This window comes from Fringilla coelebs, assembly GCF_963513975.1.
Source record: "Fringilla coelebs genome assembly, chromosome: 4".
NCBI lineage: Eukaryota > Metazoa > Chordata > Aves > Passeriformes > Fringillidae > Fringilla > Fringilla coelebs.
This window is the reverse complement of record NC_140032.1, coordinates 38,260,290-38,276,311: the sequence shown is the minus strand read 5'-3', so window position 1 is coordinate 38,276,311 and position 16,022 is coordinate 38,260,290. Positions and strand designations below refer to the sequence as shown.

The following is a 16,022-nucleotide window of genomic DNA, read 5'->3' as shown; positions in this document are numbered from 1 at the left end:
GAGGCAGCAACGAGGGAAGGCGGCAGAGCCCGGCCTCGAGTCCTCGCCGCACGGAGAAACGTGAAAAGCTGCTTTAAATACCCCGGGGCTGTTCAGCCATCCCATCCTGGGCCTAGGTAGCTCCTGTCAGCCTCTTAGGGAAACAGGAGTGAGGGGTAGTGTTCACTAAAATACCTGCCCGTTGCTTTTCTCCCGCCGCCAGCCGGACACAGTCCGTCTGGATGTTCTACAGAGGTGCTTTCTGCAGGCGCAGTCCGTGCGACTGAATAAAGCACTGCTGCAGAAAGGCACAAATACCTGCTTGCTTTCGTGCCCTTTGCGCCTGTTACTTCCCTTAGCCTTTGGAAATAACACTAATTACAGCGCATCTGGCTTCATTGCAAATACTGACATCGTGTTACTAATGTGTTGATTTATAATAAACTTAAAATTTCTTTCGAATATCTCTTGAGTTTGACTCATTTTCCCAAACACCTCCGGCGTATAATAAAATTGTTAAGTTAGAACTTTGGGGCGAACGGGGCTGGGAGTAAAAATAAAAAAAAAAAAAAAACCAAAAGGGGCGGGGGAAGGAAAATGACCTGAGCACGGTCCCAGTTGCTCAGCACTAACATCATTCTAAACCGAAGTTATATTCTGACTTCGCAACCGTAGCTGGAGGTAGCTCCCAACAGCCGTACCTCGGCACTGCAAACAAGCAGTCACTCGGTTTCAACTCTGCAGGTTTGCAGAAAGGAACAAGGACATTTCCCGGCATTGCAAACGAGCCGCGCTCCCAGCGCTCCCCGAGCTGCCGTCCCAGCACGTGAGGCGGGAGCTCCGCCCACAGCCCGTCACAAAATGGCGGCGGCGGCGCTAGGACCCCGCGGGCGCCACGGCGCGCGGGCGCTCGCGCGCCAGGCAGGAGGCAGGTCCCAAAAACCTTTGTCCCGCCCCCTTGGCCTCGCCTACTTTTATTGGAGAATGGCGATGTCAATCTCGGGCCCCCGCCAATCGCCAACGCTCGTCTCCTCGCCCCGCCCCCCGCGGCCAGGCGCCACTTCTTGGGAAGTTGACGGCTAGGAGCGCCGTTTGGAGCGCGCCGCTCCCGGGTTCTGTGGCGGCCCGGCTGCAGCCCCGCGGTGCCGTCGAGCTGGAAGTGGAGGGGCAGTGGTGCGAGCGGAGACCGAAGGAGCAGCAGCAGCAGCAGCAGCAGCAGCAGGAGCGGCGGCCGCTCGACCCCTCGCCGCCGCCGATGGAGGCGAGCCTGACGTGCGCCGTCTGCCTGTCGCTGTTGGAGGAGCCGGTGACGCTGCCGCTGTGCTCGCACAACTTCTGCCGGGGCTGCGTGCTGGAGTGCCTGGCCTCTGCCGAGGCCGCCCGCCTGCAGCAGCTGCAGCGGAGCCCGGGGCAGGCCCGTCTCGGCCGCGGGGCGCCGGGGCCGGGCCCGGGCCCGTCCTGCTCCCGGGTGCCTTGTCCTCTGTGCAGGAAGCTGTGCCTGCTGCCCCGCGGTGGCGTGGCCGCCCTGCCCGTCAACACCACCCTGGCGGAGGTGGTCAAGCTCTACCGGTCCGGCGCGGCGGGCGCCGCCGCGGCCGGGGAGGCGGCGCTGGGGCCGAAGCCGGGATCCGACCTGCTCTCCTTGCAGGCGTTCGGGGGAAGCTGCCAGAAACATCCGAGCCGGCCGGTGCAGCTCTACTGCCGCATGTGCCGGCAGGCGGGGTGCGGGCAGTGCGTCTCCGAGGAGCATCAGGGCATCTTCCATTCTGTCAACCTCATAGACACGGTGTACCAGGAAGAAAAAGTAAGCGCGGCGCTCCTCCTTCGCTCTAGGGGCCTGGCTGAGAGGTTGGGCTGTCCACTGGAGATCCCACCGGGCGCGGGTTGTTTTTACTCGGAAACACGGGAAAAGCCGCGGCGTGATGGGCAGGAGAGAGGCAGAGCGCTTGTGCTGCGTTGGGGCAGTGAGGAGTTGTTGGTGGCCTGCTGGGTTGTGCCTTTCCGGGCTGCCGTCAGACTGCATCCAACGCACACAGGGGACCAGGCAGTATTACAGTAGCAACAGATCTGAACCCAGTTTATCGAAGGACCTGGAGAGTTATTTTGGAGTGATGTCGGGTTTTTTTGATTTGGGGGAAAGGAGTGTTGATGATTGGTTTTGTTGTTGTTTCTCCAAGGTCAGGAAGATCTAACAACTCCAAAAAACCACCCACAGATGTTTTGTTTATAGGCTTTCTAGCTGCGATAGGTAATTTGGGTCACAGATAATTACATATTTAGGGATAGGTAGTTTGGGTGAGTAATAATAAACGTATAAGCAAGATGCTTTACAGTCTGCCTAAGAAGGCAGCTGCCTGCCATAATGGTTGGTTGTCTGGGTGGTAGAAGTTGTGATTTTTAACAAAATAAGAAGTGTTTAGGTAGAATGAGCTTTTCATGCCCTGTGCAAGTTGAGATGCAGGGTGGCAGTTCTGTTGTGCAGTAATTGAAACAAGTGTAGGGCAGTGATGAGAAGTACAAGTATAGAAGTTTACATACAGCACTACCTGTTAAGACAAAAGTTGCTTTTACACTGATTTTCCTCCTGCCTTTCACATCACCAGTTGTATGTCACTTGGGAAACCAAGGTGGAACCAGGGGAAAGCAGCCTTTGCACTAAACATGCTAGTAAATAATGTAAAATAGTGATTCTGAGAAATAAAGGAGGAAGACTCAGTGATAATATTAGTTTAAACTCAAACTGAAATGTATTGATTGTGAACAGCTTTCTGTTTTAGCAATGTGAGGCCTAAAAAGAAAAAGTATCACACAACTTTTTGCCAAACTGGAATAACACCATTAAAACTTATATTGTGATAAAAATATGTGAGGGGAGGGGTTAAAAAAGCCTGAGGAAAACAATGTTATAGCTGTAAAGTAGTCATTCTATCAATATGCATTGTAGGTGAGCCTAAGAACATTACTTTGAGAAACAGCAGAAGAAAGTTTTTGTACTGATCCAGGAAAGTATTAAATGTTATTAAGTGATGTTTTGAATCACAAGCTTTTTTAATGTATTATTCAGAATATCACAGAATTGATAAGGTTTGAATGAACCTCTTGAGATCATCCAATCCAAACCCCTGCCAAGCCAGGGTTGCCTGGAGCAGGTGACACAGAATTGTGACCAGGTGGGGTTTGAATGTCTCTGGAGAGGGAGACCCTACAACCTCCTTAGGCAGCTTGTTGCAGTGCACTTCCACCCTCAATGTAAAGAAGTTTTTCCTCATGTTGAGGTGAAACTTCTTGTGGTTTAGTTTATGGCCACTGTTCCTGTCTTTTCAGTGGGTGCCACTGAAAAGGGTGTGGCACCCTCCTTTTGGCACCTTTTGAGATATTTATATATGTCAATGAGATCTCCTTTCAGTCTTCTCCAGACTAAACAGGCCCAACTCCTGCAGTCTCTCCTCATAAAGGAGATGCTCCAGACTCCTGGTCATCCTTGTGGTCATCCACTGGACCCTCTCCAGCAGCTCCTTGTTTGTCTTGATCTGATTCTAGATAAGCATTGAAAGTATTTATGTTACGGAATGGATAAAGTTGTAATAAGTGTTTCAATTGTCTTGCAGTTAACCTTCTTTAGCACTCTGAAACAAATGAGGATAATAAATGAGAAGCTTGTGAATGAGATCTCAAAACGACCGAATGATGCAGATGTGAGTTACAAATGCTGGATATTCTCTGTGTGTCTTTGATTCTCTTCTCGTGGTAGTTTATTCACAGCCTGGAGAATACAGGTGCTCCTTGTGGCATAGATGTGCTCTGAGCTTACTTAGAGAAGTGGCTCTGTGCAGACATTGCTATTGCATTTACATCTGTTCTTGTGCTTCTAGATGATGTTGAAAAATGACGTGGAGATAATTGAGCTGAAATTTGGAGAAATCTTCAAAACTCTAGAAGTAAAAAAACAGCAATTACTAGAAGATGCTGAAAATCAAAGAAGTAAAAAAGAGAAGGAATTTCAGATTTGGAAGAAAATGAAAGAAACTCACAAGAAGACCATTGAGAATTTTTTGAAGGATTGTGAAAAGCTTGTCCATGAATGTGATCCTCAGTGTTTCCTGGAGGTGATGGCATTTTGGTTTTGATAGCATTTGTCTAAAGAACTAAAATAGAGCCTGCTGTATTGTAGATAAGATTATAATCAATCAGGAAAAACAAAGTCAACAAATGAAAAACATAGATTAAAATTACTTAACACTTCTTACTTTTTTATAACAATGTTTTTAATTTTTAGAAAAGTTTGAAAAAGTTTTATATGCTGCTTATCAGTGATATTTACTGTTTGCTTTCCTAAGAAGCAGCATATTGCTGATTTCTGCAATGGTCCTTTGGTGCCTCCAGATAAATGGGACATTAAGAAAGTATAGAGTTTGACTAAGTGTCTGATCAAGGACTTGTAAAGGAAAATATAACTTTTACTTGAAGTAAAAGCAACTCTCACTTTTGGAAAAAATATTGTGATTCCAGTGATGAGTGTGTCACTAATCACTGCCACATCTCTCTTTCTCAACTTCCGCCTTTTCTTCCTGTTGTTCCTCCTCCCCCTCTTTTCTTCTTCCTCTTATGTCTCTGGGTTTGCTTCATATTCTGCCTGTTTCTTCTGTTTCTCTTTCTCCTTCTGTTCTTCCTCCACTTTCACCTTTGGTTCTTTCTTAACTTCCTGATCTTTTTCTTCCCATTCCTCCTGTTCACTACTTCCTCTTTCACTTTAACTTAGCACCTCCCTGCCCGCCGTCCATAACAGTACATTGGTTTTGCTGTGTAATGAGATCACCTGGTTTTTATAGGGAAGCAGCTCTAATCCAGTCAGGTTTTTTACTTTTCATTATGTGTTCTTTGGGAAGTCTCACGTGACCAGAAGAAGTGCACTGCACTTCTTGCCATCATGACCTGCTTGATTTAAAACTAGAAGACAGCTTTTTTTAATAGTACAATAGCATATTGAGAGCACATAGCAGAGCCTTTCCTCTCCAAGAAATACAAAATAGTCCTTCATTTGAATGTTTACAAGTATTTGAACTTCTGAAATTGATCAGGTGACAATATTGGCCATAATTTGAATGGCTTCATTTGGCTCTGAAGGAGTTTTTTTGTATTTTTCACAAAATATTGCAAGATAAATAATTGTCATAGGCATACTTGTTTAGGTTGGGTTTTTTGTGTTTGGTTGGTTGGTTTTTTTAATGTTAGCAGCATTATTTTCTATAGTTCTGTGAAATGAAGACAGATACTTTAGTCTGTGAAGTATTTTGATAAAGCAGTAAGTTCCTGATATTGGAGAAATGCTCATATCTTACAAATTCTCATTTTATTTATAGGTTGCCTGTGGCTTGAATACAAGGTATATTTTTTCATAATTTGTTAGTTCTCTAGTTTTCTTTTAGATTTTTAAGATTAAAAACTTTAGAAAAGCTATATTTGATATCTTAAGATAATGAATTTTAAATGAAAATAGTATTGAGTAATTACAAGATTATAATACTTTCAAATTTTTTGGATCCCCAATATTACAAATTTTAGAAAATGTGTGAAGAATTCGAGTGACATACTATCTGGGATTAGAGATAATCAAGCTTTTGAATTATCTCCCTAATAAAAAGCAAATACAGAAATTCATTAATACTTGGAGATTGGATATTTTCAGATATCTTATTTAAACTCAGGAACACTGAAGCTTGCTTGAAGCTTTCACAGAAATCTTTCAGTGTAAGAGAGTGTGTGGAGATACTGCAGAATCTTTGGTTTTGTGTTGGTAGTGCACATGTAACGTCTTCTAAGAGTTCTTAATTACATTTCTAAGAACCTTTTAACCTCTATTTAAGAAAGAATATTGGAAATGGAGTTCTTTAAAATGCGTTGTGTTTCAGACTAACATTAACAATGCCCTCTGAAAAAGGAGTATAATTCAGATTCAGGCAATGTACACTAAGGAAAGTGGAGGGTGTAACTTTTTGCTGGCCTACCAGCACTACTTCTTGCAGTTTTCACTGATTATGAAACCTAATTCAAGTGAGCAAGTTCTAAGAAAAAAAACTAGAGCATTTGAAATTTTATTGTAGACATAATTTTTCTGATTCCTTCTCCTTCCTAGTGATTTCTTTATAAAATATTTTTTAATATGAGGCAGGTATAATTTAGCTAGCATGTAAGCATGAAAAATGTTCAGGTTGCATTTTTGCAACATTGGGGTTTTTTCCTTTTCCAGAATGAAAACTCAGCTTGATGTGATGAATATAGCATCCAACTGGGAAAAACCACCAGTGTATGTGCCAAAGAAGATAGATATCAAGTCTGTGGTTAATGAAATCTTAGCATTGGAGTTAACACCTGTTGATGCAGGCATTGGTCAAGGTGAGGAAGAAGGACTTAATTAAGACAAGATTTGGGAAATCTAGAAATCTGGAACTTGTGGATCCAATTGCTGATAAACAACCTGCATGGCAAACACATGCAAGAAGGCATCTGAGCAAATGAAGTGGATGCTAAATTCATGAGGGGTTTTTAAATGGGTTTTATGAATGTGCTTTCCCTAGCAGGTTCCTAGGCTGTGTGTTTGCAGCCTGCAGTACTTTGGATACCCAGCCGATAGCGCCGCTGTCAGGCGTGTGTTGCTGAACTAGATGAGCGTTTGTTGTGGTGTCATGCCAGTGTTGGCTATGCTCTCATTAAGTGCCTTTACCTCCCAGGAGGAGGGGCTATGTTTTCTGTAAGGCCTGGCATTTACAGCATTTAAAAAATGTATTACACAGGATTCTTGCTGTATATCACAGAAAATTCAACAAGGACTAGGGTCTCACTTTGGGCACTATATTCTTAAATGGAATCCATTTAGGTGCACAGGAACCTTTCAGTGTTTTCTATATTTAACATATTGTCCATCACTATCCTTATGTTTTTTTCTAATAGAGCTACCTTATGAAGGAAATGAGAACTCAACTCTATTTAGAGATACCTTAAAGCAATGGCAGGACCAGAAGAATATACCCAACACCTTTCTTGTAAGTTATTGGCTATATGTTCTTCAGCATGCTACTATTTTGTCTGTTTTGACTTATCAAAATGACTTATGTCTGCTACAAAATATTTTTCAGCCTGTAACAGGACAGGATGAAGCAGACGGTAGCAGGATCCTTACTCGTTTTATGTCAATATCAGAAATGTCAGCATTTCAAAATATGAGCCATGAGGTATGATTGAACATCAGTTGTAAGTATGGCTAAGTTACTATTTGTTGTGATGCAACTCTAAATAAGCTTTTGAAATGTTTTTCAGTTTGCTCAGTAGAAAGGTACCCTTACAATTCTAGAATGAAATCTGACTAGGTATTAAAGCTATCAGAATTGTACTTTTTTTTTGTCTTTAGAAAGCTGAAACTTAATCTTACTACTGACTTCAAATACTTACTTTTATATTTAATGTGGCTTTCTGAGTCACATCTGTAGCTTTCTAATCCAAATAAACTTCTCTAGTGTCTATTTGAAGAGGCAGTCATCTGCCTGTATTGTTTTCTAAAGAACAGAGTTCCATCTTGTAAGACCACATAATAATTTGACATTCTAAAGAATAGAGTTCCATCTTGTAAGACCACATAATAATTTGACATGAAACTGAATTCAGTCTCTTCTTTGTTTCATTTCAAATGATGCAGTTGTGCAACTAGATTTTTCTTTTTTTTTTTTTTACCTACTAGCAGCTCCATGTGGGTGGCTGAGTATTATTCTGCAGAGAATGATTCCAGTTACAGTTAGTGAAACATGCTGGCAGTAATCACATTATGCATGTTCTGAGAATACCAGTGGCAGATGAGTGAATTAAAAAGTTACTTAGGTCCTTTAAATATAGAAAAAAATTTTCTGCATTATTTTGGAAAATACCTATTTTCTATTGCTATTAAGAATGCAATTATATATAATAACAAGAAAATAACAAAACCCCCACCATCTAACTTAATTTCAGATGGCTATTTTTAATGAGAATTTGATTGAGAATTTGTTGCTTAATATCTAAGTTAGTGTTTTTATGTATTTTTGGTTTTGATAGTGACTTTAAATACAGTTTTCTATAGTCTTCTCTTTCAAAACTTACTTTGGCATCAGGATTCTATGTGTATCTTGTTCAATTGTCTTTAAAGCACTTTTTTCTGTAAGGACTTGTATCCTGTTGCCTTCCAGTAGCAATGGAAAAATACATTAGAATTCTCTAGAATATAGGAAAATTTTTCTTCAGTCTTCAGTCATACATGAGTTTTATAACCTCTGAATCCACATATGCCATGTTGGATAATGTGATGATTTTTTTTTTTCTGTAATTCTAGGAGCTACGTTACAAATATTATATGGAACTTCAGAAGCTCACCAATGTGTTTAAGACTCAAAATTTCCCTGCAAACAAAAAGTATAAATTAATAACTGTTGAGACCTCCAAGGATAAGTCCTCAGGAGCTTCTTTTGTATCTTCACCTACCAAAGCAAACAAGACGGAGAGAATAAAGATGGGAACCCTGCAAAGAGGAGGTGGCTTTGACAAAAGAAACTCTTCTGGAAGCAGTGCTCACAGCATCCCATCCACAAGTAGGATCTTTTCTGAAACTAATGGTGGCTTAAAATTATTTCATGAAGGAAGTGGCCAGGAAGTATCCGGTCCAGCCTTGTCAGAAGCCTCTCCAGACTTGTTAATTAAAGAAAAATGTCCAAGACAGGCATCAGTGGGTACTGTTTCCAAGGAAATGAATTCAAATTCTGGCACTTTATTGGACTTAAAGCCAGCAGCAACAGTGGCTGTTACTGTTTCAACTTCAGAATCTGTAGATGTTTCAGCAGAGAGACCTTCAGGTGTACCTTTTACTTTCAGTGCCTCTAGCAACTCATTACCAAGATTCAGTAAAGACAGAGGTACATTTTCCTTTAAAAAGCAAGACAGGAGATGTGCTTTCCCTCAGTTTTATTTAGGGAGATGTGATAAGGTGGATAAAACCAATAACCAGGATAAATATGGTCCTGAAGCCAAAAACATAGTTTGTGATCCTCCAACAAGTCCTAATTTAGTCTCACCAGAAAGTGAGAAACCACACATTTTGTTTCCCTTTAGCAATTCAGAAAGAGATTGGTTTGCAGGATCGGAAGCTAGCAATTCATGTAAGGTGTTACCATCATCCTCATTTTTCAGCCAATCTGAGAAGCCATCTGACAAAAAAACATTATCTCACATGAGGGAAAAAACACCTTGTGTAAAGGAACCTGGAGGATGTGGTACACAGAAACCATCTGTCTTAGGGGAGCAAAAACCTCACACTTCAGAATCCAGCACAGCTGTAGCTTGCGCTACTTCAGACACCAACACCGGAGCTGGGGTGAATGATGTCTCCAAGACCCCTCTTCTCACCAATAATTGTGTGTTTCCTTTCAAAAGTAACTCTCCATTGCCTTCACCAGTATTTTCATTTGGAGGCATTCTCAGAAATACCTCTGATTTGCTGACTTCTTCCATGTTTTTTTCTGGAAACAGAACAGAAAAAATGGATAAGGAGAAGATGAAAACTCCTGACAAAACACTTCTAAATCTAGGGAAACCTGTAACTTCAGAGTGTGCAGAGCCTGCTTCTCTTCAGAGTCATCCAAAATGCGAAGCCTCATGTTTGCCTATGAACTCATCTGAAAACACTGAAAGTGCAGAAAGGCTTGGTGATGGTAACACTCCTTGTCAGCCTTTATGTTCAGGAGTCCTTCCTGTTGAATATGAGAATGCATCTTCCACTCAACTCACTGCAGCAACACAGCAACAAAAAAAAGTAAAAGATGAAGAAACTGTTGCTGAAAACAACTGTTTGTGTCCTAGAAGGGAGGATGAACCTGAGCCTGTACAGTTTGAGAACACAGCTTGTTCTGTTCCTGGCACATGCAATGATCCATCTTCAGGAGGTTCTGTGCTTGCAGTAAGTGAGACAGGAGGAATGCTAAAAGACAGCACTTCTGACACTTAAGAGCTAAGTCAGACATCTGTCTCTACTCTTACCAGCCATCCATCAGAATATTTTTCTGTTGCTAAAGACAAAATGTCAGGTAGAGCAAAATCAGATGTGAAGAGAGACTGAAAAGGAAAAGAGGCTGGAATGAAATAAATGCTACTTAACACATTAAAAGTTGGGGATAGTTGTGATTTTACGGCTGTTTTCCTCACTTCTCGCCAATCAAGATATCTCTGTGTCAGAAACATAACTGCTTATGAGCAGTACAATGCAATTAAGTGATTTTTTATAGTATAGTCATTAACTCAAGAAACAACCAAAAATGTCATGTCCTGCTCAGACCAAAGCATAGCCATAGATGCTGCATCTTCAAGAATATAAACCTTCTGGGGTATGTTTGGGGGATGGGGAGCTGAAGTGTCCCAGAAAGCGAGCTGGGTGAAGCCTCAGTGGCAGGAGGCAGTAAATTGCTGTCTGTGTGCAGCAGCACTTGCACTTAAATGGGTAAGAGGACAGCCAAGAGCATTCACCTCACAGGTAGGGAGGGAGGAGAGCCACTACAAAAATAAAGGATATTGAAGGTGTTACTGAAAATTGTTTTGCTTATCTCCCCTTGGCTGTTTCTTTTTCTGTGATGTGTTTAATGTATGTTGAAGGTGTAAGTTTGCGTGTAATTTCAATAATCTCTCTTGCACTTTTGAAATGGAGTGATCGTATCAGTGTTCTTGTTACACACTGCAGAAGGGTGTCAGCTACACTTCTGAATCACTGCTTTCAGGAAAAAGAAATGTCCCAATAAAATTTCAGCTCTTTTTGGCAACAGTTTGGGAATATTTGGACAGATTAACTTCATGTTTTATTGAAAGCTTTTGGAGAACCTAGCTTTTAGAGGACAAAACCTTTATTTTAAACTCTATGTGTAGTAAAAAGAAAAAAGGAAAACAGCACCTCTTACAATATATTAATGATTTGGAATTCATGGAACTTTTAGTCTGAAAATCAATACAAAGTAAGGATAAAAAGGCCACCTTTTCTACTTTGCTGGCTATCTTGTTGGATCCAAGAGATAACTGCTCAGTTATTGGAATACACAGACAGAAGCACTGTTTCAGAATAAAGCTCTATTTTGTTTACTGTTCATGCTTCAGCAAAAGCTGACGTTAGGCTTTAAAGAAATTAATTCTTAGATAGATATGTCAACTGGCAGTATTAAATCAAAATGCAGAATATTTAACATTCCTTCAGAAGTTTTCACTGGCAACTAGAGAAATCAATAATCTGCAAATTACCTCTGTAATTCTGTAAGGAAAATATTACTTAAATTCAAATCTCTGCAGTACTTACTAATATACTTACTGTGACATAAAACTTAGAGAAACCATTCTTCTTTCAGGAAATGTTGACCTAATTTCATTTGTGTTCAGTTCTTGTTCTCAATTTTTCTGTGACAGTACATTCTTTTATTAAATGTGCTGAAAATTATTAAATGTTTCTGCTATTTATCACAGTAGTACTACTTTTCTGTCTGCATTATAATATGAGGAAGGTGGTGGAAATACTCTTTATAGCTATCCTTTTAGTTCTTGATGTCCATCTCTTAAATCTTACTGTATTTTAATTTTCTCCTAAGATTTTTTTTCCTGCTGTAATTCCTAGACATTCTTGTCATGTTCTGCATGTGTAAGAGAGAAATGTTAATTCAAATCACTGGAAGACAAAGGCTGAGTGAGATGATAATGGCAGAGAGTGTGGCGGCTGGTCTCACTCTAACAAAAGCAAGAAAAGCAAGAGAAATTGTACAATTTTAGAGTCAGATGAGGCACCTGTCAAATTCATTGCCAGAAAGTTGCAGAAAATGTTTGTTTTCTTCTACACTGACAAAAAAAAAATCCTAACGAGCTAGGGTTAATCAGAAACTATAAAAAGTTTCTGAAGCTTAACATATTTTCAACCTGTCTTCTGCTAATTTCTGTTATTTCATGAGAGTTTGATAAAGTTAAACTTTTATGCAGATACTTTTGTCTCTTAGTGAAAAGACACCATCATAGACTCATAAAGAAAATATACTACTATATATTACTTTGAAAGTAAAAGTTGTGGGTGTGAAGGCTTGCTCTAGTCCTGGGGCTGCTTTTCAAGCATTGTTGTCCAAGTGCCTTATAGCTCAGCATTCAGGCTTTACAGGGCAGATCAGATTGACACAGAAACCTCCAACAATATCCTTGCCCACTCCCTGGCTGTTCCCTGAAAATGCTGTGAGGTACAGAATAACTTCTAAGTCTTAGGCATGCCTCCTCCTGACAACTGTTAAAATTAACCCTTTCCCAGCTGGAAGCAGGACAGTCAGTGACCTTGGGTGAACCAGAGCTAATTCTAAGAAATGGGATTCAGAGTTGTCCTTAATGCATATTTTGCTTTTTATCTATAGAGAATAACTTACACCACTTTCCTCGGTTATCTAAACTTAGGTATGTGTGTATATTTTTTTTCAGATTATAGGTAAACAAAAAGGCAGTGTTAAAGTGAAGCATTTGTCTGAAAATACTACTGAGAAATTTGCCCTTGCTGGAAAAAAAAACAAAAACAGACAAAGAAAGATAAAAAATAAACAAAAACAAAACAAAAGCAGAAAAAACCCCAAACCACCAAGGAAATAGCATATTTTTCTAAACTCAGTAATTTGTTTTACACAGTTCTGTATCCTTCTGATTCCTTAAAATACAGGGGGTAAAAAACTAAGCAATTCTAAATATGGTTGAAAAATTTTATTAATCAAGCTTTGCTATACTGTTATGAAGCCCTCTATATATTTCAGATTTTGTAAACTAAATCTGCAGGCCAGTTTGAAAGCTTTTATAGTGGTTCATGACTATACTATTTGATGATTTAATAGAAACCTTGGAAGCAATTAAAATAGTTTATTTTATTATAATAGCTAAAGTACTTGTTGAACATACTTAACAAATGAGCTGAAAGTTTCTCGTGCTGTCCTACTGAGAGGCTAATCTCTGCAGCTGTCAGAAGTGTGATGTTTGTTGAATATATGTGTGAGAGCTATTTTAATATATATGTCACTGCCTGGATTAAAGGTGAAACTGAAAGATAAAGTATAACTATTTGGTTTTTTAACTATTAAAAAAATTAAATTTATTAAAAACAATTGTTTAGTTGACATTAGAGCTGCTTAAATATCATTTTTTAAAGGTTAACTTCCTAAAGAAAACTGCATTATTTTGTATTTTTGGTTTATTATTTTATTACTGGTTATTAACTAAAGCTTTATTCTGAAATTGTATTTGATAACTCAGATCTAATAACTTTCTAACATAAAGACTGATGGTCTGTGTGGTGAGACTGTTAAGTACTGGTGGTTTGGTTGGTTTTTGTTCTTCAGGTAATATACTTCAGTTTCTCTTCATAGTTTTCTTCCAGCTGTTTAATTGCTAGTAGAACATTACTATTTGGATCATCACAGTTCACTCAGACTTGTTCTGGTTTAATAAAAAAAAAAAAGGAGCATTGTTCCCTTTTAAGTTTCTTTAAAAGTGACGTATATATTGTATTCTAAAAAGCACAAATTTATCACACCCAATAGATTTAATAAGGAGTGAAAAATCCTTGAGTGCGTAGTAAGCATATTTAACCTGAAGAAAGAAAACATCAAATAGATACACACTGGAACTGTTTCATTGTTAATAAACCCTGTTTTGTAGGTAGGGTAAGGATGAAGAGAGCATTTGGCATGACCTCAAATACTGATACAGTAGTTCCCTGGGATCACTGCAGAGAAGCTAAAAGCTTAAACTAAAAATGCTGCAGAGGCTCATGTTTCTATCATTATATTGAGCATATAAGACTCATGAGTAGTATTATAAAAGATCATTTATTAATATTATATTGAGAACATGGTATCAACTGTTTGAATAACCTGTTGCAAAGCTAAACAGAAACACTGCAGACAAATCTGCTGGCTAAATTGAGCAGGAGAGAGATTGTGTGAGCTTTGTATCAATGATGAAGACCCTATGTTTTGCAAAAAGGACCCCTAATTACTGAAAAGTAACTTAATAAATTCAGTTCCTAGTAATTAAGAATACCACGTGGTTTTGTTTTTTTTTTCTTAATACCGGCAATATTTTGGAATTATTGAAGGTTTTGGACTGGAAAGGATGTTTAGGGCCATCTAGTCCATCACCTGGGTTGGTGCAGTCTTAGGCACAAATCCAGGCTGCGCAGAAAATGGCTTGAGCCCTGCAGAGAAGCACTTGGGGGGGTGATGGTTGATGAAAAACTTGACACAAGCCAGCAATGTGCATTCACAGCCCAGAAAGCCAACAGAATCCTGGGCTGCATCAAGAGAAGTGTAGCCAGCAGGTCAAGGGAGCTGATTCTCCTCTTCAACTCTGCTCTTGTGAAACCCCACCTACAGTCGAGCATCCAGCTTTGGAATCCCCAATAGGAGAAGGTCATGGAACTGTTGGAGCAAATGCAAAGAAGGGCCATGAAGTTGTTAAGTGAAGGGATCACCTCCCTTATAAAGACAGGCTGAGAAAGTTTGGTCTGTTCAGCCTGGAGAAGAGAAAATTGTGTGGAGACCCCACAGCAACCTTCCAGTACCTGAAGGAGGCCTACAGGGAAGCTGTAGAGGGACACTGTCAGGAAATGTAGTCATGGGACCAGGGGAATGGTTTCAAACTACAATAGTAGGTTTTGATTAGGGAGAAATGCATTACTGGGAGGTTGGTGAGGCACTGGAACAGGATGTCTAAAGACGTGGAGGATGCCCAGTCCCCTGAAAGTCTTCAAGGCTAGGTTGAATGGGACTTTGAGCAACCTGGTCTAGTGGGAGGTGTCCTTGCTTATGTCAGGGGGCTTGAAAAAAAGATCATCTTTAAGGTCCCTTTCAAGCTGGGCCATTACAGAATTCTGTAGTCTCAATTCCCCTGCTGTGGGCATGGACATCTTTCACTAGGCCAGTGCAAGGAGTGCCTTAGGGCTCTGCCTTGGGACTGGGGCTTCTCAGTGCCTTTATCAATGACACCCAGGGGCACTGAGCACCCCTACATTTGCAGGGGAGCACAGAATGATGGCATCATCCAGAGGCACCTGGACAAGCTTGAGAGGTAGGAAAGAACCTCATGAGGTTCCACAAGGCCAGGTGCCAAGTGCTGCACCTGGGTCTGTGCAATCCCTGAGTCAGATTTTTTCCAGGGCCGAAGAGTCACTCTTTGTAGTGCTCCCACCAGCTCCAGAACCAGCACTTGGTTGGCCCTTGGGGCTTTCCCATGCCCTTGCCCACTTCCAGGAGTGCTGGCCAGAGGGGAGCGCACACAGCCTGTGCCTCTCCTCCACAGCCCCTGTGGGCAGCACGTCCAGCTGCCATGCATGGGCTCCACTCAAGAACATCTTTCCAGAATAAAGAAGTCAACATGTATACTTATGTGGTGCCTTGGCCAGTTTTTCCTGATTTCTACCATTGTGTAATAAGAATTTCTTGTGGTGTTAATACTAGTCTGAAGGGAAGTCATATTTTCAATCTAGTGTTCCAAAGTAAAAAATGTGAGGACTTTTTGGTCGTTGCTCCGGATTATTTTCAGCCTGGATCATGCCAGTGTTCCATCCCTATACTTTTGTACCAATACAGCCATCAGTACAGCCACATTTACACTTGCAGCTGATGAGCAGCAGAGGGAGCAAGAACTGCAATCTCTAAGCTGTTCAGTTTTCCCTGTTCAGTCCAACGCTGTAAGTATTACCTACTTCGTTGATATTTTCTGTTTTCTCCTTCTTTTCTTTGGAGTCTGACAGTAAATTGGAGATTTCTTCTTTCCTCTCAGCATGTTGCCACTATCTCTTTACTGTAGTAACAATCTAAAAAATAAATAGAATACAATACATTGTATTAGTTTTCTAGATTTAATATAGCTATACAATCTTGGAAACCTCTTCAAAATGGCAACAAGAAGTAGCGTTGAATCCACAGGTCAAAGGGTGATGTTATGTCACAAAGAAACATTTTTTATTTCCATTTGTCTAA

At 40.5% G+C, this 16,022-nt stretch overlaps 1 protein-coding gene across 2 annotated transcripts; it reads left to right on the top strand.

Annotated features, from left to right (window-relative positions):
- The first annotated feature begins 1,051 nt into the window (after positions 1–1,051).
- LOC311152785 (tripartite motif-containing protein 59-like) lies at positions 1,052–14,146 on the top strand. Of its 2 annotated transcripts, XM_084204161.1 has the most exons (9): positions 1,052–1,783; positions 3,588–3,674; positions 3,852–4,085; positions 5,340–5,362; positions 6,227–6,372; positions 6,928–7,019; positions 7,113–7,208; positions 8,336–8,591; positions 9,526–9,692. In XM_084204161.1, exons 1-9 carry the CDS (start codon positions 1,235–1,237, stop codon positions 9,552–9,554), a joined length of 1,512 nt encoding a protein of 503 aa, XP_084060287.1. In that variant the 5' UTR covers positions 1,052–1,234; the 3' UTR covers positions 9,555–9,692. The 2 variants fall into 2 exon arrangements, with proteins under 2 accessions (XP_084060287.1, XP_084060286.1); XM_084204160.1 differs by having other exon boundaries at positions 8,336–14,146.
- The last annotated feature ends 1,876 nt before the right edge of the window (positions 14,147–16,022 follow it).

Bases quoted from the DNA above. Each gene is read 5' to 3' on its own strand.
- LOC311152785 (XM_084204160.1), top strand. From the start codon at position 1,235: ATGGAGGCGAGCCTGACGTGCGCCGTCTGCCTGTCGCTGTTGGAGGAG. The intron at 3,675-3,851 runs GTGAGTTACAAA...TTGTGCTTCTAG, and splicing joins AACGACCGAATGATGCAGAT to ATGATGTTGAAAAATGACGT. The intron at 7,020-7,112 runs GTAAGTTATTGG...AATATTTTTCAG, and splicing joins ATATACCCAACACCTTTCTT to CCTGTAACAGGACAGGATGA.